Source organism: Drosophila tropicalis, unplaced genomic scaffold (genome assembly GCF_018151085.1).
Source record: "Drosophila tropicalis isolate 14030-0801.00 unplaced genomic scaffold, ASM1815108v1 contig_463, whole genome shotgun sequence".
Classification (NCBI taxonomy): Eukaryota; Metazoa; Arthropoda; class Insecta; order Diptera; family Drosophilidae; genus Drosophila; species Drosophila tropicalis.
In genome coordinates, this window is record NW_027172929.1 from 1,173,359 (window position 1) to 1,193,503 (window position 20,145).

General features: G+C 37.4%; 11 protein-coding genes across 11 annotated transcripts in view; 5 read left to right on the top strand and 6 right to left on the bottom strand.

Moving 5' to 3' along the window:
- Positions 1 to 1,613: 1,613 nt before the first annotated feature.
- On the bottom strand, positions 1,614 to 3,497 carry UQCR-C2 (Ubiquinol-cytochrome c reductase core protein 2). The gene is made up of 4 exons (XM_068286800.1): positions 3,317 to 3,497; positions 3,050 to 3,183; positions 2,676 to 2,979; positions 1,614 to 2,599 (listed from the first exon to the last, which is right to left on the bottom strand). Exons 1-4 carry the CDS (start codon positions 3,359 to 3,361, stop codon positions 1,757 to 1,759), a joined length of 1,326 nt encoding a protein of 441 aa, XP_068142901.1. The 5' UTR covers positions 3,362 to 3,497; the 3' UTR covers positions 1,614 to 1,756.
- A 252-nt stretch (positions 3,498 to 3,749) lies between these two features.
- Positions 3,750 to 4,685, bottom strand: Rpn12 (regulatory particle non-ATPase 12). The gene has a single exon (XM_068286771.1). The coding sequence runs from the start codon at positions 4,593 to 4,595 to the stop codon at positions 3,801 to 3,803; it is 795 nt and encodes a 264-aa protein (XP_068142872.1). The 5' UTR covers positions 4,596 to 4,685; the 3' UTR covers positions 3,750 to 3,800.
- Positions 4,686 to 4,768: 83 nt separating this feature from the next.
- Smn (survival motor neuron) lies at positions 4,769 to 5,626 on the top strand. Its single transcript, XM_068286772.1, has one exon. It carries the CDS (start codon positions 4,853 to 4,855, stop codon positions 5,522 to 5,524), a length of 672 nt encoding a protein of 223 aa, XP_068142873.1. The 5' UTR covers positions 4,769 to 4,852; the 3' UTR covers positions 5,525 to 5,626.
- Positions 5,627 to 5,705: 79 nt separating this feature from the next.
- Positions 5,706 to 8,076, top strand: LOC137574869 (pentatricopeptide repeat-containing protein 1, mitochondrial). The gene is made up of 2 exons (XM_068287327.1): positions 5,706 to 7,599; positions 7,662 to 8,076. Exons 1-2 carry the CDS (start codon positions 5,788 to 5,790, stop codon positions 7,962 to 7,964), a joined length of 2,115 nt encoding a protein of 704 aa, XP_068143428.1. The 5' UTR covers positions 5,706 to 5,787; the 3' UTR covers positions 7,965 to 8,076.
- Positions 7,957 to 8,798, bottom strand: Tcs5 (TP53 regulating kinase). The gene has a single exon (XM_068287333.1). The coding sequence runs from the start codon at positions 8,738 to 8,740 to the stop codon at positions 8,069 to 8,071; it is 672 nt and encodes a 223-aa protein (XP_068143434.1). The 5' UTR covers positions 8,741 to 8,798; the 3' UTR covers positions 7,957 to 8,068.
- Positions 8,799 to 8,864: 66 nt separating this feature from the next.
- Positions 8,865 to 9,537, top strand: LOC137574875 (protein Asterix). Its single transcript, XM_068287334.1, has 3 exons — positions 8,865 to 9,091; positions 9,210 to 9,290; positions 9,353 to 9,537. The coding sequence occupies exons 1-3, from the start codon at positions 8,939 to 8,941 to the stop codon at positions 9,440 to 9,442; spliced, it is 324 nt and encodes a 107-aa protein (XP_068143435.1). The 5' UTR covers positions 8,865 to 8,938; the 3' UTR covers positions 9,443 to 9,537.
- Positions 9,538 to 9,594: 57 nt separating this feature from the next.
- The window catches only part of LOC137574871 (probable serine/threonine-protein kinase DDB_G0282963), a 65,069-nt gene continuing 54,518 nt past the window's right edge, over positions 9,595 to 20,145 (top strand). Inside the window, exons 1-2 of the mRNA XM_068287329.1 lie at positions 9,595 to 9,736; positions 10,498 to 10,553. The gene's annotated coding sequence lies outside the window, so the exon portion shown is untranslated. The remainder of the gene's footprint in view (positions 9,737 to 10,497; positions 10,554 to 20,145) is intronic.
- On the bottom strand, positions 9,875 to 12,494 carry Yod1 (Yod1 deubiquitinase). The gene is made up of 2 exons (XM_068287331.1): positions 12,473 to 12,494; positions 9,875 to 12,388 (listed from the first exon to the last, which is right to left on the bottom strand). The coding sequence occupies exon 2, from the start codon at positions 12,378 to 12,380 to the stop codon at positions 11,298 to 11,300; it is 1,083 nt and encodes a 360-aa protein (XP_068143432.1). The 5' UTR covers positions 12,381 to 12,388; positions 12,473 to 12,494; the 3' UTR covers positions 9,875 to 11,297.
- LOC137574740 (uncharacterized) lies at positions 14,018 to 14,585 on the top strand. The gene is made up of 2 exons (XM_068287146.1): positions 14,018 to 14,156; positions 14,268 to 14,585. Exons 1-2 carry the CDS (start codon positions 14,139 to 14,141, stop codon positions 14,436 to 14,438), a joined length of 189 nt encoding a protein of 62 aa, XP_068143247.1. The 5' UTR covers positions 14,018 to 14,138; the 3' UTR covers positions 14,439 to 14,585.
- LOC137574837 (uncharacterized) lies at positions 16,889 to 17,207 on the bottom strand. The gene is made up of 2 exons (XM_068287280.1): positions 17,144 to 17,207; positions 16,889 to 17,065 (listed from the first exon to the last, which is right to left on the bottom strand). Exons 1-2 carry the CDS (start codon positions 17,159 to 17,161, stop codon positions 16,889 to 16,891), a joined length of 195 nt encoding a protein of 64 aa, XP_068143381.1. The 5' UTR covers positions 17,162 to 17,207.
- On the bottom strand, positions 18,398 to 19,890 carry LOC137574717 (uncharacterized). Its single transcript, XM_068287121.1, has 2 exons — positions 19,864 to 19,890; positions 18,398 to 19,225 (listed from the first exon to the last, which is right to left on the bottom strand). The coding sequence occupies exons 1-2, from the start codon at positions 19,888 to 19,890 to the stop codon at positions 18,398 to 18,400; spliced, it is 855 nt and encodes a 284-aa protein (XP_068143222.1).

The following is a 20,145-nucleotide window of genomic DNA, read 5'->3' on the forward strand; positions in this document are numbered from 1 at the left end:
ATTGGAGAAACTTAAGGCAATCCCCCCCCAAGCTTCATGGCATGGGCATGGTTTCGTCTGATCGGGTTCCATCATTCTCATAGTTGGGGACGTTTTTCTAATGTAGCGGAGAAGTTAAAAACAAGCCAGTAATATTCCATTTTTATATCTCCTACTATCTCTCATTTAAATATTTGATTCATTATCCTTATATATATATATAAATGTATATCGAATTAACTTGCGGGAGCTTTTGCTTTTCTTTTTCTGTTAAAAAGACCTTAATTATATATTATATATATACATACATATATATATATCATAAGTGTAAGTGTGACTTGAAATGTGCGTTTACTTAATATACATATACATACATATACAACAACAACAACAACAAAAAGGAAATGAAGCATAATTAAGTATACTTATACAAAAACAAAGAAAACAAAACAACAATTTATATATATTTAGCGATCAACCATTTTTCTAGTCTATGAAGATTTTTTGTCGTAATTTCTAAGCGATATCACGATGGCATCTAATTATTATTATTCCTTTCGGTCCATGTCTGTCTGAACTCCAGATGATAAAACAAAAATTAACATTATTAAAATCGTCGAACAAATACCCCAAAAAAAAAAAAAAAGAAGAAAAACAAAACAAAAAGGGAAAACATGAAACATAAATTTAACTAATTAATGTGTATTTGCTATAAATGTGTAGTGAAACCTTCCCCACTATATACATATATATATATATACTTATATATATATATGTATGTATGTGCGTAATATCCAATATCAAATAGAATAATAAATGTTTTTTGGGCCATCTTAAAAGTATTTTAATAAGATCACACAAAGCTAATGGTTTGGATCCGTTACACCACAGGAAAGGCCATATAAAGGTCAATTTTGAGATATTTATTGATATTTTGGGGTTTAACTTATCGACAGTTTGAAAATATGTTTCAGTTATTGTTTCCTTAGAGCAAAAAAAGAATTTGAATTTTATAGGTTTATCTAAAATCTTTGGAACAAATGGAAACACAACGGAAAAACAAAGAATCATGCTACAAAAATTTAATAATGTTTGATCAAATAACCACAAAAATTACTTAACAGTAATTAATTTATTAGTTTTCAAGGTTTTTTTTTTGGTTACCGATATAAAAAACACATAAAAAGAGTTCCGAATGTTCCTAAACCAGAGCAAATCTGAAGATTTGGCATAATGCATTAGAAAATTGATTTCCTGGCTCTGGTGTTTGTCTCACTTTTGTCTGCCTGTTTAATTAATTGATTCGGATTTATATATTTTTATTGTTAATCGTTTCCATATCGTATAAATTTGATATAGAAGACTATAAAAAATCGACTAGTCCTGGCATATTTAAGAGTTTGTGCTACTTTGGTCGTACTTAAAAGTGAAAGAGAAAGATATAGTCACATATTATGTCTTACTCTATTTGACCATATCTAAGCTATGATTTCATTGACAAATTTCTATATACATAGATGCCGCACAATGTAGAAAAAGATTATGATAAAGCAACTCCGCTAGAGAATGAGAAAAAGTGACCTTTTACAGACCTGATCTTGTCTAATTGTTAAATAATTGGCCAAGTTCAAATATCCCATACGATCCTTGAATTCCAACAGAATTTTATTTATATATTTTTTTTTGTGTTTGTTATCGTTTAGGTTTTGTGTTTTAGTTTTGTTTTTTTTTTTTCTTTACAATTGAAGGAGGGGATCCTATGAATCCATTGATCTACTTAAGCCAAGTCGGATGCATATGGGACATTCGCCAGATTGCCAATGGCGCCCACTGACAGCTTGGAGCCGGCCACCTTCTTGGCGGCTTCCTGAACCTGTTGTTGTGAAATACCATCGATGGCAGCAATCAGTGTGTCGGCGTCCAATACGGTTCTTGTGAGAGCGGCCTGACGACCGATACCCTTAATCAGACCAGAGTCGGATGAGTATTTGGCCAAAACGCGAGCCTTCAGTAGAGCCTTGCCGCGAGCCACATCCTTCTCGGAAACGGAACCTGATTTCAAGGCACGCACCAAAAAGTCAACGGTCTTGCCAATATCCTTGCTATCGCCAGAGACAACGAAACCAAAGAGACCAGCATCCGAATAGGAAGCATTTAAAGCCTTGACCGTGGAGGAACCACCAGCAGAGCCAGCAGCCTCACCAAAAACTCCAGCGGAATTACCACGCTTGGTGGCTGCTACGCCACCAACGGTTTGCTCCAGAATGGCAAAGGCCAGAGCCTCTTTGTGATTTGAGGCGGCTCCACCTAGGCCAGCAACAGCCACTGTGGCCCGATGACCAGCTGTATCCTTGCGAGCATCACCGCCATAGTAGCTGGCCGATGAAGCTTTGCCGCTGCCGCTGCCACTGGGGAACTCCAGGGTTTGGGCGAAACCGGATAAAGTGTTGTTGTCAATGCCCACACCCACAACAGCTGCGCGACTGGGTGCATAGTTATTGGCCACATAGTGCAGCAGGGTCTCTGTGGAGAGATTACCCAACTGGAAACGTGGAACATAAATCGAATTACCCAGACCCAAACGGAAAGCAGCCTTGTGAACCAGCTCGATGGCGCGTTGCTGAGATTATAAACAAAATACGAATAAAAAAACAAAACTGTTAGATTCTCGCCAAGCTTCATCTGGATAGACTTACCTCAGTGGTCACAGCATTCAATTGATCAATCAAGGTTTTGCTATTATCCTTAAGCTCCCAGGGCTTGAAGGCAGGCTGCAACAGATCCTGAAGATAACGCAGACCAGTTTCCACATTATCGGCAGTGGTTTCCACAGTGTAACCAACTACCTCACGATCACCCCAGGTGGTTAGGTTGCCACCAACTTGCTGGATGTGACGGGCAATGGCAAAAGCAGTTGAATTCTTGGTACTCAGGCTACCGGCCAAACGGAGCAGATGTGAAGCCCCCAAAGTATCATAGGCCTCATTGCGGGAACCAGCCCTAAATTGTGTGATCATATGTGTGTGCGTGAGAGCGAATATACGATAATAAAAAACATATGTGGACTTACCCCAACACGATGGACACACGGGAAACTGGCAGAGTGGCATCGGCAGTGGCTACCACCAATTTGTTTTCCAGCACATTCACATTGATGGCGGAGGCATCACCCACTGGCCGGGGAGAGGTGGCATAGCCTCGTTTCTAAATAATTAAACACACAGGATAATTACCGATTTGTGTAATTTCAGTTTTACGTAACATGAAGAAAATGAAAATAGAACTAGTAGTATTTTGTTGTTCTTTTTTTTGGGTTAAGTCGAAGATGGCAACTTACAGCGATAGCACGCAATAGATGCGTCTTACTGGCATTGCAGGCCATGTTCGTTAGGTTAATTACTAATTTATTGCAAGGGCTTTTTAAGCAATTTTGTTTTTAGTTAAATAATCGCAGAGCGAAAATTTTTATGCTCCGCCGTGTCGTTCGCTTTGGCCAGTGAAGAACTAGTTCCGCACAGTGAAATGTCAAAACAATGTGACCAGTTTCTGTGTACAAAATTTTGTGATTATTATTCATTTATAAAAGAAAGCTAATGTCATCCCTAATGCTGTGTGACAAGGGCGTAGATATTGTTCTTTTGTCTCCCTTACACTTCAAGCTGTCATGGGCATTTTGTTTTGATTTTTTTCGACTTCTATATGCTATAGGAGTTCGATTCAGTAAAAAGAACAATGGAAAAACTCCAATAATGAAATGCACTATCAATAGATCTATTACAAAAAAAGGATTTATTATTATTTTGATTACAATTAAGTGCTGCTTAAACAATCATTTCCAAATCTCTGGCATAGCTGAGTACCTGCTCCGCCAGTTCCTCAGATGGTAGCAATTCTTTAGGCTTAATGCTGCGATCTGTGAAACTGTAGTTGCCGTTGCTTTCCAATTTCCAATGACGCTTCTCACCGAATGCCTTCATCTCTTCGGGCAAACGTAAATTTAAACGTTTGGCTGCCTCTTTGGCGGAGATTTTCTCATACGACATCTCAATACAGGCACCAATCTCGTCACGCACGGTTTCCACCAGCAGATCCATAAAGTAGTTGTATATTTCCGCAGGCATTGAAGAATTTGCTTGGAATATCTTATTGTATCTGCCCTCCATAATATACTGCTCCAAGGCCAAAATGGGACGAATAAACTGATTGTTCTGGATAATGTCCACCGACAGCAGCTCCAGTTCCGTATGGAAATCAGAGACCCGATTCTCCGATAGCAAATATAGCAGATTGAGGCCGAGTAGCTTGTATTTGCAATCAGATTCTCCAATTATCTTGGCATAGTCATAATAATAGCACTTAAGTTGCGACATATAACGTTCAAAGGCCTGCAGTTCCTTTTTGAGGACACTATGCTCCACGGCTATTTCCAGGACACTGCGGGCCAGCAGCAATTGTTTCTTCGAGTTCTGTGCATCTCCGCCGTCTGTTGGTAGAAAGGACATTTTCACAAGGGCCACCTTCAGTTGGTCCAGCAGCTGACCGCTTTTCACGAGGTTGGCGGGACGCTTGGACCACTCAGCGGTCAGTTCTTTGTACAGGGTTTCCACCGATGCCATTACTTTTGAAAATGATTTTAAACAATTTACCAAATTATTTTCCTTCACAAATGAGAATGAGTTTCGTTTTTGCTCTAGAGATGGAACTTTAATGTGTTAATCAACCGGGAACTGGTTCAGTCACATCGGTATCGATAACGCCTAGAGCTGTCAGTGCTGCCAGTTTTTGATCACTAACTTTCTGACAACGCTTTCAAAAAGACCATTTCATTTCGATTTTCGTTTACAATTCAAGCAATTTATTGAGGAGATTAAGGATGTCTGACGAAGCCAATACTCTTGCATGGGATGATACCTTGCTTATGAAGACCTATGACGAATCGGTGGACCTAGCTCGCGAGGCTTTAGCTCGCCGTTTGGCCGATTATACTAACAAACAAGAAGCCGCAGAAGCTGCATCTGGTGTAGCTGACAATAAGACGGAATCGGCTACTAATGCATCGGTTTCTCCTGAGGCTGTGTTCAAAGTGGGTGACTTTGCTCGTGCCACCTACACTGATGGTCTGGACTACGAGGGTTCCATAGTATCTATTAACGAGGACACTGGTACTTGCATGCTGCGCTATTGCGGCTATGAAAATGACCAGGAAGTACTGCTCACCGATCTGTTACCTTCCTGGGGCAAGAAGACTCGTCGCGACCAGTTTCTCCAGGCAAAGGCTGAGCTGGAGCAAGAACAGTCACGTCCAAAAAATGTTGCCAAGAAGCCGACAAAGAAAACCGGCAATCCTGGTTTGGTTGTGCCACCCATGCCCTTTGTGCCGCCAATAATAACTCCAACTGGGGACACTATTGATGGAGAACAGGACTTTGTGGCCATGTTGACAGCCTGGTACATGTCGGGATACTATACTGGATTCTATCAAGGAAAGAAGGATGCCAATAAGAAAAACCAATCGGAATCAGGTGCCGCAGACAGCAAGAAGTAGCTCATAATTACTACCTAATTACCTACTACTAATACTATTACTCTTTCTGAGAAAGATTTGTTTAAGAAAGCATAAATAAAAAATTCAAGAAAATGAACAAAACGTTTGCATTCCCAACCGGCGGCATCTACGTTTGTGCCAGGTGGCAACGTTGGGGACTCAGCTGTTTTGATTTTGGACTGGGTCGCGTTTTAACTGTAGAAGTTCAGTCCTCCCATTTATTACGAATTACATAAAATAAAAGAATATTGCCAAAAAAAATTATGGCTCTGCGTTTGCTTAGCCTAACCTTAGGTGCACATATCCGACGACGTCTGCCTTTTGCACCTAAAAGTGGCTTCGTAAATCACTTTCGCTTAAGTAATCCTGCAACGCACCGGCTGCTGCACGTGCGTATAACAGACCAGGATGCCGGCATGCAGGCCAAACGTGAGGCTAATAAATTCGACGATTCTCACCGACAACAACAAATAATCGATGAGGAGGAACAACAACAACCACAAGTTTTAAAAACTGTCAAAAAGTCACCAAAACCAAAATCAAACGAAGCGGATTTATTTGGCCCTGTAAAGGAGGAGGATATACGTGAAACGTATACTGATCCCGGTGATGCAGCTGAAGAGGAGTTTCTAAGTAGGCCAACAAGAAATTTTCGTAAATTGCGTACCAAAGAATATGCACGCCTAATCAAAGAACATTTAAATGCCCATCGTCTGAATGAGGCAATTGCAGTTCTTGAGCAACGCATGTTGAAGGAGGATCGAGTCAAGCCGGAGAACTATATATACAATCTACTAATATCAGGATGCGCCAAGGAAGGCTACACCCGCAAAGCCTTTCAGCTGTACACGAAAATGCGTCAACGAGGTTTAAAAGTAACTGGCGGAACATATACCTCCTTATTGAATGCCTGCGCAAACGCTCCCACATCCAAGGATGGCCTGCAAAGGATTCAGCTACTGCGGGAGAGTATGCTAGAGAAGGATTATGAGCCAAATGTAAAGAACTATAATGCCATGATCAAGGCCTATGGCCGATGCAGAGATGTAGAGTCTGCCTATCAAATAGCCGATGAAATGCTCGAACGCAAATTGGCAATGAATGCTGAGACATACAATTTCCTCTTACAAGCCTGTGCAGGGGATGAAGAGCATGGATTTCGCCACGCTTTGATCACTTGGCATAAGATGCTACAGAGTGGAATTAAGCCGGATTATTATAGCTTTGGCACGATGTTAAGATGTGTGAGGGATTGTAAATTTGGTACCTTAGATGATATGCGTGATGTTCTGAACACAATTTGCCCTCCCCCAGCTGAAGATGAAGTCAAACGAATAGAATCATCATCCGCTGGAACTAACAATCCTGATCAAATGATTATGCCGCAAACAGCTCTCAATCCATTTTCGGTCACTAGTTCACAAATTGAGTTGATCCCATCCGGTAGTGACAATAACTTGGAATTACCCAATTTGCTTCTGCCCCAACCACATTTGGGTAGTTTGGTATCACTTGCCGATGTCATTAAACCCCATGAAAGATTTCTATTACTTGGCGGATTAACTGGTTTCCTTGAGCATATGAAACAGCTTGAGATTACACCGGATATTGAATGTTTTACCCTTATGATGGAGGTGATACCACCCACAAATGCTGCGGAAAAACAACTATTGGGATTTGTTCGTAAAATTGGCCTAAAAGCGGACATCGACTTTTTCAATATTCTGATTAAGAAACGTTCCATGCGATTCGACTATGCAAGTGCTCGTGAGGTTTTGACTATGATTCGAACAGCTGGCCTAAAACCGGATATCATTACCTATGGAGTCCTTGCTTTGGGTTGTCGCTCTCAAGAGGAAGCCAGAGAACTGCTGCAAGAGATGCAGGCTGCCGACATTAGAATGAATATGCCCATATTGGGTGCCATGTTACGTCAGGGTTGTGCTCAAAAGAACTTTGCGTACATCAATGAAATCATGCAATTGTGCCTCGAGGAGAAACTAAAACCGAACGAATCGTTTTTAAGGCATCTTTATAATTTTCACCGAGGTTGTGCCAGAGCCATAGACGCCAGAGTAAGTTAACGAAATAGATTGAAAATACGTATAATCTATATTAATATTTTTTTAAACGTTAGCATCCTTCGACCAAGACAACATCGTACAAAAAAGGACACTCGAAATTCTGTGATAAATATCGCATGTTCTATGAGGAACATGGCCTGTCCAATTTGAAGTTAGAGGATGCCATAGCTAAGATAAAGGAACATCCTTATGCCCAGTATAAGAAACCCAATGTTGAAGGTATGGAATCTCTTAAGCATGAGCAGATCAAAAGGAAAACCAAATTAAGAAAATACATTAAGAAAATCAAAATTAATGAACTTCAAGATGATCCTGATCCTCGTCTGCCTCAAAGAACAGTCAAACAGCTTGAGTAAACTCGTTTTTGTTTTGGATAATAATTAAGTTATATAAGAATATTGCAGTCATACATTATTTAAGGTAAATTGTTAACAAACTTTCAATTCAATTGCATTTTATTTTACCCAATCATAGTCCTCTTTCTGCCGCGGGCTCTGACCTCTTCAAATTTAATCATTACCGCATCTTGGTCTTTGCCGCTGTCCTTGCTATATGCCTTGAGAATGGCATCAAATAGATAAGGCTGTTCGCTGTGGGTACTCAACAATGCCCGCTCCAGAACATATAAATCCACACCTTTATCCTCGGAGGCTTGATTATAATGGCTTAGGCCGAAATCAATGAATACCACCTCATAATCGGCGTCTTTGGGATTGATAAGTATATTGGAAGTGGTTAAATCGCCATGTATAATGTGATTGCTATGCATTTTGCCTATGGTTGAGCCAATTCTAGAACAAAGTTCCATGAGAACTGACTCTGATGAGTCTCCGTTACTGGCAACTGTTTCCTGTATAAATTGTTTGGCTGTCTTCGCCTGAGCAAAGTATTCCATATACAGTTTGTGCTGATTTAAATCTAAGTGGAGTATACGTGGTGCTCGTATTCCCGCGGCTAGACAACGTCCAGACGCTTTGGCTTCGGCTTTCATCCGTTGGCGTGTGATTTGTGTGTCCAATTCGGGATGACGATATTTCTTTACAAAGCGCTCCTTGATTAAGCAGGATTCGCCTTTGAATTTACCCAGATACAGGCGACCCTCGGCGCCTTGCTTCAGTATATCCAGAGACATGGTTCTTTTATGTTTTTGTTTTCTTGTTTCAACGAGGATGGATCAGAATCAAAGTTTGTAAAAGGTGGCAAGTCTATAGAAATTTCGATAGCCGCAGGTTGTTGACTTCTTATCGATTGGTTGTCCGTCATCGACTTTACTCCCAGCTCTATTGCTCCAACTATAAATTGACCTAAATAATTATAAATTTAAAGAAACATGAGTATTACAGTGGATCCACGTCGCAAAGAGAAAATTAATCGCTACAAGGCACCTAAAAATGCCGGTCAGGGCGGTGCCAATGAGGACATGCTGCCCGATTACATGAATATCTTGGGCATGATATTTTCCATGTGTGGTCTGATGATGAAGGTAAAAATTAGCATGATTGGCCCATTTTTGTAGGGTATCTTCAATTAAATGCACCCGCATTTCGAAAAACAACAAGAAAAGCAGATTCTAATTGGTTATGCGTTATCTATAATTATAGTTGAAATGGTGTGCCTGGTTTGCCCTGTATTGCTCATGCATAAGTTTTGCCAGCTCCCGTGCCAGCGATGATGCCAAACAGGTAAGTCTTGTCCATTACATAGAGCAAAGATATCTTCATTGTTCCGGTATTTAATCCTGCAGGTGTTGTCCTCTTTTATGCTGAGCGTTAGTGCTGTCGTCATGTCATATTTACAGAATCCTGCCGCCATGACACCGCCCTGGGCTTCTTAACATTTTGCCAATCAATGGACAAACTAGACAATTAATTCCAAAAAGATTTTCCTCTTTTAAATAAACAATATGTTTTCTTTTTTTTGTTGTGTAAATGGAAGCGAAAAATAACTTATTTGTTGAATAACTGGAAACATATAATCATATTCATCATCAAAAGTGGTACAGCACTTACATACATACATACATATATAATGGAAATCAGAGTAAACAGTATAATAATAATAAATTGAAGGATGTCATTGTCCATAATCAAAATGATAGAAATTGAATCAACCTGAGATCCATTGACAGGTATGTCCAATTGTTTCTCATTTAACAAGGTTTCTCCAAATTTTGAAATGTGACAACATGGAATATCCACCATCCCAGGAAAAATAGATTACTTTCTTATCATTTAGCTGCAGCTCTTAAAACTGATAACAAGAGAAGTGTTTTTTAATCATTCATGCCATAACCAATTTATTCACTCCGAAATTAGGTACAGAGATTTATATTTTATATATATGTACATGAAATTGATCTCGTAAAAGATTTGAAGACTCCTACCGAATATTAACATATATATATTTTTGGTTTTTATAGTCGTTCAATGAAATTCGTTTATTTCCATCTACAGATCGTTTAGAATGAAAACAATTTTGTCATGTGTTGGGGCACTTTGTAAGCTAAATTTAATCAGGCATTTTGTGGGTTTAAGCTTACGTCTTCTTATCATTTCCGCCAAGAGTGAATGAAAGCTAATTAATTTGTTTAAATGTAATTTTCTCCATACATAAATATTTAACAAAGATATTGCATTTGATATTTTTGACAGGAATCTTCTTTCTTAGCAGTCAATTCAATCATTTTTCCAGGGGTTTACTTTCGGTTTTATTCCGATTTGTGTGGATTTTCTAATATGATTACAATGTTTTCAATATTACGACAATCGGATGACTTAAACTATAACAGTCGATCGATTAAGGGTAATAATCTAATGCCTATTTCCCTATGTCAACCATTGCATCGATTGATTGAAGGGTTTAATAATTTTAAATTTGTCTCGATTTCAGATTGATATCTTAACTAAACTCCTCAGATTGATGGATCGGAATACATATACTCATCGGTAAGTCTCTTTTTTCTGTATATATGTATATAGAGCAAGCATATAGTTTATCTATCTCAAATGCAATATCAAAAACATGAGGCTATTGTTTTTATGATTTTCTTCTGTGTTTTTCTTTTTTACAATAATTTAATGAAAGTGTTTTTTTTTTTTTTTTTTTTTTTTAAATTTGCGGATAAGAAATTATAAAAAGAATATAAGTAGGTTTAATTATAATATAATTTTAGGAGAAAAGTATTTTTAAAAAATGAACAAAATTACAAATTATAATTTAGCTATAACCAGAGGATTTTGGGCTAACGTCGAACTATGCCGAAGTTTCTATACCCCCAAGCATGTGCCCAAATTATGAAACATGAAATCGATTAATTGTGAATTTACTTAATGAAGATAATTTCTTGCTTTCTACTTTAACAATTTTTCTGTACAATTCTCGTTTTGTTTAATGTAATAGATATATTAAGAGATATATATACAAAGTGCTGAACATTGTTGTTAGATATTTTTCGGACAGGCAGACAAATTGTATAATTCATTTGTTTGTATGCATTGCAAAGGGTATAACAATTTTTAACTTTTATCTCATTTCTTCTCTCCCTTGCCCTTGCCCTCTTTTGATCTCCATCTCGTTCGCTTTCGTTTTCGCACTCTCTCTCGTTCTCTAATTGTGGGTTAAGTGGTGAGTATGTAATAGGCAAACAGAATAAAAGCCAAAATATAAATAAAGCCAAAGATCAGGACGTATTAAATTTCTCCAAACTGTGCGTGTCCAGTGGACTCGGCATGCTTCTGGGCCTGTTGCTGTCCCACTAACATAACATCACATTGCAGGCAACGCAAGGTGAATTTATCCACATTGGTAAATTGACGTGAAGATTTTGCCTCATTGGCCAATTGTTCGGCCTGCTGATAGACGGATATCTCTTCCACGGGGAATATGGTAGCCGGACGATCCGGACTTGTGGCAGTTTCCATATAAAGCGGATCATAGTGTATGCCATCGAAGAGTAGGAAGACGCGCAAACCGAAATTCTTATCCTCACCGAAGCGATTAATAATGGCGTTTTGTATATCAACCACGTCGATTTCAATGCCATAATAATTGGATAATATGGACACTTCAATGGCACCACCCCAGGAGTCGGCCTTTTGGATCCAGGAGCAGTACTCCGAATTGGATTTACCCAAGACGGCATCATTATATTGCTGGGGATCGGCGGCCACCTCTTGGGCGATAATGTGACGCATCATTTCGCTACCCTCGCTGGTATCCACTTTGCCATTGAGTACGAAACGAATGCTGGTGAATAGGCAGGAATTATCCGCTGGCACCACCTTTTTTAATAGGATGCCATTAAAGTCACCATTGGAGGGCACAGCCAGTGGCTCCTCGTCACTCTTGGGCACAGCAGCAGAAGCATTTTGAGTACGTAGTGCTGAAGGAGGAGCTATGTTACCCGTACTCGTGCTCGATACCTGATGTTGACGCACTTGGTCCAAATTAGCGGCATCTTCTTCGGCCTGCAGACGACGCGCCAGCGCCTCGTCATCTTCAAGGGTAGATAAATTAGCTGGACTTGCCTTCTCTTCTACGATAAGAGTCTCGCCGCTTTTAATGCCGAGATTCTTCAGTTTCTCCTTATCTTGCTTGAGATCCAGCGGGCGTGGCGGGTAGCCCACCAAAATATGCAATTTTTGCTCGTCTATGGCAGTTGCCTCGACTATCCGACTCTTCAGATCCTTTAATGTTGTGGCCTCGCTTAGGTCGCTAACGATAAATTGACCCTTTTTTGATTTAAGTTTCACACTAAACGTTGAACCAGTCATATTTTTAACTTGAAATTTATATATAGAATCTGTTATATGTATGTGTATATATATAACTTTTAAGAATTTTTTTTTTTTTGGTAATTATTTACTTTGACTACTAGAGCTGGAAAACCATCGATGGGACTATCGATTATATCGAACCGATAATTCTAGAGAACAGTCGATAGTGTTACCATCACTTTTTTCGTTCACAATGACGTAAGACACTGGCGCCCTCTATGGTTCGACTAAGGCTTTTGTCTTACCATGTACCATAATTTGAAATGACATAACGTCGCCTCCAATGTATGTAACGGACAGATGGAAGCATTTCCAACCCCATAAAGTATATATATTCTTGATCAGTATCAACATGCAAGTCGATTTAGCCATGTCCTTCCGTCCGTCTGTATGAAAACCTAGATATCGGAGACTATAAAAGCTAAACCCACCAAATTTGGCACTTAGATTTGTTTAGTATTTACGCAGATTATGATAAATTAAAATTTTCGCCACGTCCACTTCCGCCTCCATAATCTAGAACAAACCGATTGCCTCCCCTTTTTTTTGACAAGTTAGTCTTATTCATTTCTACCAATCAGAAGTCGGCGAGACGACTTACTTCAAATTACATTGGTTACATTTAATCGGGTATACTTACTTGTTATTTCGCTTAATGTCAAAAAGAAGATGATGTCAAGACTTAACACTATTTCTAAACATATACGTAGAGTTCATTGGGTAAATGATTAACGTATATTTACAGAGTAAATTGCAAAAGAATTTATTCGTAAATGAGTTTTTGTATACTCTCGTCTCGTTTGTTAAATTTTTGTCTTATTCTCTTGACACCTTGATGGGTTTTTTGTAGTTGCTGTTTGCTTATTGACTGATCGCATTTCCGTCAGTTTCCGAGTGAGGTGTTAATATTTTTTAACTAATGCCAATTTGGCAATGTTAATGCTAAGGCTAATGCCAACCAAAATCATCAGAGACTGCTAATTATTGTTTAGCAGAGGATGGTCAAATCAAATAGAACACAGAACTAAGCCAAAACACCACACACACACACAAACAAATAAAGAGGAACCAAAACCATAAAACCACAAGTCAACAAATTACCAAATAAAAAAAAAAACAACAAATTTCTTTTAAACAAACAATGGAACCACAAAAAAGGTAACTAAATAGTATAATTTTTGATTTTTGGTTTCATTTTTTGTTGTTGCGTGGTAAACTAAAATCACATTTAATAGTCCGCACTACAAAAAAAATAAAACTAAAGACAACTTCAGAGTTTACACAAGTCGCCGACCGTTCGATACCTAGCATTGTCAAGAGAAATGTTGCTAGCAATACGAGGCTAGTCAATGATGTTGCTAAACAACTAAAATAAAAAAAAAAAAGAAATTCTATTAATTTTAAATCTGTATATAGTGTTTACTTATCTTAACTAACTTTGTACCCTTCGGCTAGAGGGTATCAAAATACAAATTTATTGCCCAGGCTACTCTACGGCCAAGAGATGCATTGTTGGACTTGACGTATTTTGCTTTTTTTTTTTTATTGTTGTAATTTCTATGAGACGGGTTTCGGTATTTTTTTTTTGATTTTTTTTTTTTTTTTGTTGTGATTCGTATATAAATAGACGTACTCAAAGAGGTCTGGTGTTCAGTGCAAAGTAGTGAGTGTCAACGCGATCATCGATCAGAAAAGAAGGAAATCCCGCCCCCAAAACAAATAAAGAAAAAGGAAATTACACAAAACTAATTCAAAATGAAATTCTTACTATTGGTGCGTTGTGTTTTTGATCGAATGGATTAAATTTTTGTAATGCTTTTTGACTGACAAGTGAAATTTTTTTTTTTTTTTTGTTTTTGTTGTTGTTTGTTGTTATTTTTGTAGACTGTGTTCCTCTTCGTTGCCGTGTGCCTTATGCTGACCAGTGCTGTGCCCGTGGAGGAGGCCATTCCCGAAGGTATTGAGGGTCCTGGCAGTGAACCAATTAGTCCCACGGATGATCAATCGTTTTTGCTTAAATTGAAGTTGCTCAAGAAATTGTTGTTCCTGGGCTAAGCAAGATGAGCAAAAGAGGATATTTCTCTAAAATGGAACTTGTACTCTTAACATGGAATTTAGTTCATTAAGCAATATTATGTTAATAATAATAATAATAATAATAATAAAAATAACGGAAACACAAAAATATTTTAAAAGTAATAAGTTTGTTGTCTAAGTCATTTGTTTTTTGTGGGATGAGACAATAAGTCTGGATTAAAAACGATAACTGGATATTTATGTTATACCCCCAAAGACAATGTCATCTTCTTGTCCATGATCTTTAGCTAGGTGCAAATGTTCTAAATGTATTATCCTGTTCTAGAGAAAGTCTTAAGTATTGACCAAGAAAAAATTGTCAAATATTTCCTGGCAAAGAAATGAAAAATGAATCTTAAATTTAGCAAATATATATAATATATAAAAAAGAAGAAAATAAGGACACAGGACAAGAGACAAGTTCACTTATTTGCCTACAAAATTAAAGTAAAGATAATTTTTTATTTACTTTCTTTGTTCAGTCAAAATCATTAGACATTAGAGAATAAAAGCATTTAATATTTTATATCAAAGGACTCTTATTTTTGACATTAAAATATATATGTATAGAAAAGTGCTAACTTTAATCTTGTATGTATAGAAGGACACCTCGTTTTTCTATCTGCTTAAAATTTGATTCGTTTTAAGAGTCCTTCTAAAAAATCAAAAGTAATCGTATAGATATCTGATTTAGACAGTGATTTTGAATGCTAAATAACTTGAATGTTCAATTTGCTTGACTTTAATTTACATTTCAAAGTCAATTGTAGTTGACTCTGGCTGCTATTGACAATATCCACGACTTGTTCATGGACAGTAAACGAATGAGTAAAACAACAACAACAACAGCAGTAACAAAAGAAAACAAAATATTCAAACATAGAGAATCTCAGACTAAAACGAATTGACTTACATTTGAATAATTGACTGAGATAAATATGCCTAGAAATGGGAGTAAGAATATTACCTATTTTCGGCATAAATATTGAGATATGAATCGTTGATGAATGGATGGTCAATATATATGAAGTCTTTATGACTTTGTATTTGGAATTTACGATCATCCATTATCAAAAGCCTCTTTAGACGTAATAGAGTAATAGAGTATTTATTTGTCTTCTATAATTCGGCTATAGCTTGTCAGTCTTTTTTCGCCTCAATTATTTGTAATTCCCAACTAGTTTCAGCTTTCAAGATATGGCCACCATTATAAACTTGGTTCTTGTAATAGCTGTGCAGACAATCTGCTCACCGTTTTGTACAGCTTTTCAACTAATCTTCTTCAGAAAAGACCGCGAGGCCCACTTAAATGCTAGATTTGATTGAAATCGCTTAACATCTCGTTTTGAAAACCTTTGGATTTAAGCTCTAATAGTTCGCTTCAACTTATCAGAGCTTCCCCTACATACATACATTCACATTTATATATGTTAGGCCCTTTTCATTCCTAAATAAGTTGAGCCGTCAAATCTTTGCCTACAAACGTATGTTGATTTTGTTAATTGGCCGAAATTATCAACTTTTGCCACCTTAACTAATCAAAACCTGCTCTTAACCAATCTCGTTTAGTATAAAAGGCTGGAAAAAAACCAAAAACCAAAGAGATATTGATTTGTTTTTTTAACAATTAGAAGGTATGCCAGAGACCCTCAAGAATAGAGTAATATATGTAAATATAGACAACTAGCAATGGAAATAATCTGTGATTTAAGTAAGTGTAGAGCCAAGGAAAATCCTCATGTTGCCCATATTTAAGCTCTCTGGAAAGTCATTCTTCTCCAATTAGTAGGGAACCAGGAACTAAAGGGAATCTTTAAAGGATTGTAATCATCAGCATGGACATTTGTTAGCCCCAATTATAGCCTAGAAATGTCTGATTAATTAACGCAACGAAAATGAATAAAAATCAACAGTCAATTAGTTAAATCACAAAACAATAATTCTCATGCCAACTGGCGAGATACCGTTGCCACTTGTTATATAGATTGTATATAGGTCAAATGGAAACCGACTTTCTATATATGTAAAACATGTCTCGTTTATGAAAACTGCGAAAGGAAGTTCCACGTTTCGAATTTTCACACTTGGAACTAATCACATAACATGAAGAGGGGAAACACGTTTTCAAAGATTAGCTCCTTTTTTTTGAAAACCAACAAAAAAAAAAAAAACTGATTATGTCATTGAATACGACCGTATATGTATATCACTTGTTGTTTTTGTCACTTTAGATTACGTACATGTATATTTATTTATTTATTTATATGTGTCTTTGCATAGCGAATTGCAAACGATTTTTGTTAAGGGTTAAATGTAGGTTATAGACTAGATGTATTAACAACATTGATACGAAAAAAAAAAAAAAAAACACACAAAATTAATAATATTTTGTTTTGATAATGGCAAACAACTTCTTAAGGGTTTTCATTCTAACCCAATAGCTTCTTGAACTTTAGAAGTTTCTTCAATTTGAATATCGACTGTGTATCATGAGGGCTATGCACATCCTCAGAGATGGCCGATTCGTAGAAGTTGTCACCCAAAAGAGACTCATCGATGGGCACAGCATAGACCAGGGCAATTGTCACAAGGCATAGGAAAAGGGTCTGCAAGAAACAAAACGACATCATATCCATTTAGAACAGAAACTTTTGCCATGTGAGTGAACAAAAAAAAAAACTTACCACGGCGAAGAACTTCATATTGATTGGATAATTAAGAAGTTTGAGGAGTTACTCTGGGTGTTAACTTGGTTAATCCAAAATATTGACTGCACTTGCTTGGATCTATCCGTGGGTCTTTTATACTGCCTTGGCGGTGAAGAAGACCCAAAACAAAGAAGACAACAACAAAGAGAAGCGAACGAAACGCAAGAGTTGAAACCAATCGATGATAATGTCATATGTAAACTGCAAATTGCAATGGTCAGTGGACAAAAGTGGCCAAAATGAGCAGACGATACATAAACAAAACCCGACCAAAAGAAGGCCAAACCAGGGCCGCCCTACAGACCAAAGGGGGCGAGGTGCAATGGAATGGTGTGACGCTGACGGTGACGATGAGGGTAAGGGTGAGGGTGGGGCCCTTTGGCAGGTGGCTTTTTAAAGTCTTTTGCAAATAAAACCACAAACATAAGAGGAAACTAAAAAGCAGATGAAACAAAACAAAATATGAGTAACATTAACAGCAAAGTTTGTATACCCTTAAAGGGCTATAACAGCCTAATGTCTAAATACTTCTGAATACTTATTTCTGTCACAATTCCAATCAAATAAGTGGCAAATAAGTGTTTAGCAATTTAAACATATGTATTAAAATATCAACTCAATCCAATCCAATGGTCAATGAGTTAGAATGTCATCATAATTTCAACAAGTTTCCCTTTAAGAAAAGCTTATTTATAGATTTGATTGTTCATTTGATGATTAAAGATAATGTGTATACCCAAAAATTATGGTAAGGGTATATTGTATGTATATATACTACACAAAATAAAGACCACGCCTTGGTGGCTTGTTTTTTTCGGGTTTTGTTTATGGTTTTTTGCTTTTGTTTATCAAGTCGGAGTCGGAGTCAGAGTTGAAGAAGATTGGTGAGTTTGCTTATCTGCCACTGAAGAAGTCGATAGTCTAGTATAAATACTTATTATACTAAGTAAATTTTGATTATAACCGTACAGGGAATGAGTTTTTCAAGGCCATTTGAAACATTTACCATGTAAATAAGACAAACACAAAACAAAGATGATTATGGGAATAGACAAGCAGTAAACGCAGCTTAAGTGTTTCGTTTAAGTACAAATATAATGATTTAATTGTTCAACAATGTCATTTCAATACAGATATTTTGGAAGCTTTAAGGGTATTTTCTATTTTGTTTGTGTCAAGTTAAGCAAAAGAAAGAAGAATATTTGAAATTCTATTGCCAGCAGTTTTAGACTAGTAATCCTCGTCCTTATCATTGTTCTGCTGCTCCTGCTCTTCATAGTCCTCCTGCTTCTGCTCATCATCTTTCTCCTCATCGTCCTCCTGTTTCCACTCCTCGTCGTCCTGCTTTTGCCCCTTGTCGTCCTCCTGCATCTGGTTCTCTTCTTCGTCTTCCTCCTGCTCCTCTTCTTTTTCATTGTCTTCTTCTGTTTCTTCTTCCTCATTATCCACTTCACCTGAAATTTCCGTTTCATTTGGTTTTTCCCCTTTCGCGGACTTTGTTGGTGTTATTTGTGTCACCTTGCCTTCCTCTTCATCACTCCAAGTGAATTTGGTTGTTTGATTAGTCGAGTTTTTCTGATCGATTGGCACAAACTTTTTACATTTGATTCTACAACTTAATAATTTGATGACCTCCTCGTAGACTTGTATCAATTCAAATTGTACCAAATAACGGCCATTGGGAATTTGTATTGGCAATAGACTGACTTGAAATCTACCATCTTTTACATAATAGAAACCCGGTTTCAATGGACACGATATTAGGAATGTTTGTGGCAAAACAGATTCACCCTGGACTTGCTCTATTGTCAGATTACGCAACGATTCCAGTGTCTTGCAGAAATCCATGTTCTTAAATCTGATCAACTCATTTGACCACTGACCACCCGGCTCATTGGCCAATTGACGGACAAATATGTGCATTAGCAGTTTACCCGGAAACTGATGGAGTACACTCAAATTCAGATTAATGGTGTCGCCATTGTCGATGGCATAGCTGACAATTATCTCATTGGGCACAAACGAATGGGCATGGAAATCTTCAATTTGTAAAGTAATCTAAAGAGTACCATACAATATAATGGTTGATGGATTTCAAAAGACAACATGTAGAACTTACTGACAGTATTTGATATATTAATGCGAATTGTGTAATCAAGATTATTGCTTTTGCATATGCCGACAACATTTTCCTTTCTACGACAAATATTTTCCATTGAATTTCGTTACGTTATGTGGCCATTTGGTCTATTTAGTCATGCCACGTTGCCTGGCCTAAATGGCTTTATTTGGCTGCGATGAGTTTCATATGATAAGGCTAATTTGTATTTTTGGCTAATGGACTGATTTGAGGGTTAATCAGGCCGACCAACCTATCCACAGGTGAGGCGTGAGATGTTTTCACAATTCAACCATGAAAATACATACAAGGGAAATCAAATTTTGAGGTTTTTGCCATATTTGATGTTATTTATATCTTAATTTTACAATTTGAAAAACAGTATTCTTAATTTTGTTACTAGTAAAGCAAACTGAGTAAGAGAACTCTCTTAGTACATTCGAGAATTATGGATATATCTCTAATAGACTTTAACAAGGCCAATTAAACATAGATTTATGTCTCTATATCGACAAATTTATCTGTTAACAACAACAAAAATATACACATGTGTGCTGCCAATTTAAAATTGATTTACCTTTCCCTTCAATCTTCGGATTGCCATCTTTTCATATCACACACTGCCACCTAGCAACATAAAATACCTCGGCCACGCCCTTAATTTATAAATTAATTGATATGCCCATGGGCATTGCGATCAAATGTGGTCCAAAGACCACGATGACTATGTTCATTTTGTTTGTTTTGGTTCGCTTTGATTTGGTTTTGTTTAATAACAATTTATGGCATTATCAACCGCTTAAAGTGGCATTTACATATATAGATCTCGTGGGGTCTGCATCATTTTTGTTTCCGGTTT

Bases quoted from the DNA above. Each gene is read 5' to 3' on its own strand.
- Smn (XM_068286772.1), top strand. From the start codon at position 4,853: ATGTCTGACGAAGCCAATACTCTTGCATGGGATGATACCTTGCTTATG.
- LOC137574717 (XM_068287121.1), bottom strand. From the start codon at position 19,890: ATGGCAATCCGAAGATTGAAGGGAAAG. The intron at 19,226-19,863 runs GTAAATCAATTT...GGTACTCTTTAG, and splicing joins TCCGAAGATTGAAGGGAAAG to ATTACTTTACAAATTGAAGA.
- Tcs5 (XM_068287333.1), bottom strand. From the start codon at position 8,740: ATGTCTCTGGATATACTGAAGCAAGGCGCCGAGGGTCGCCTGTATCTG.
- Yod1 (XM_068287331.1), bottom strand. From the start codon at position 12,380: ATGACTGGTTCAACGTTTAGTGTGAAACTTAAATCAAAAAAGGGTCAA.
- Rpn12 (XM_068286771.1), bottom strand. From the start codon at position 4,595: ATGGCATCGGTGGAAACCCTGTACAAAGAACTGACCGCTGAGTGGTCC.
- LOC137574869 (XM_068287327.1), top strand. From the start codon at position 5,788: ATGGCTCTGCGTTTGCTTAGCCTAACCTTAGGTGCACATATCCGACGA. The intron at 7,600-7,661 runs GTAAGTTAACGA...TTTAAACGTTAG, and splicing joins CCAGAGCCATAGACGCCAGA to CATCCTTCGACCAAGACAAC.
- UQCR-C2 (XM_068286800.1), bottom strand. From the start codon at position 3,361: ATGGCCTGCAATGCCAGTAAGACGCATCTATTGCGTGCTATCGCT. The intron at 3,184-3,316 runs GTAAGTTGCCAT...TTAATTATTTAG, and splicing joins ATCTATTGCGTGCTATCGCT to AAACGAGGCTATGCCACCTC. The intron at 2,980-3,049 runs GTAAGTCCACAT...CACACAATTTAG, and splicing joins CGTGTGTCCATCGTGTTGGG to GGCTGGTTCCCGCAATGAGG.
- LOC137574875 (XM_068287334.1), top strand. From the start codon at position 8,939: ATGAGTATTACAGTGGATCCACGTCGCAAAGAGAAAATTAATCGCTAC. The intron at 9,092-9,209 runs GTAAAAATTAGC...CTATAATTATAG, and splicing joins TGTGTGGTCTGATGATGAAG to TTGAAATGGTGTGCCTGGTT. The intron at 9,291-9,352 runs GTAAGTCTTGTC...TTAATCCTGCAG, and splicing joins CCAGCGATGATGCCAAACAG to GTGTTGTCCTCTTTTATGCT.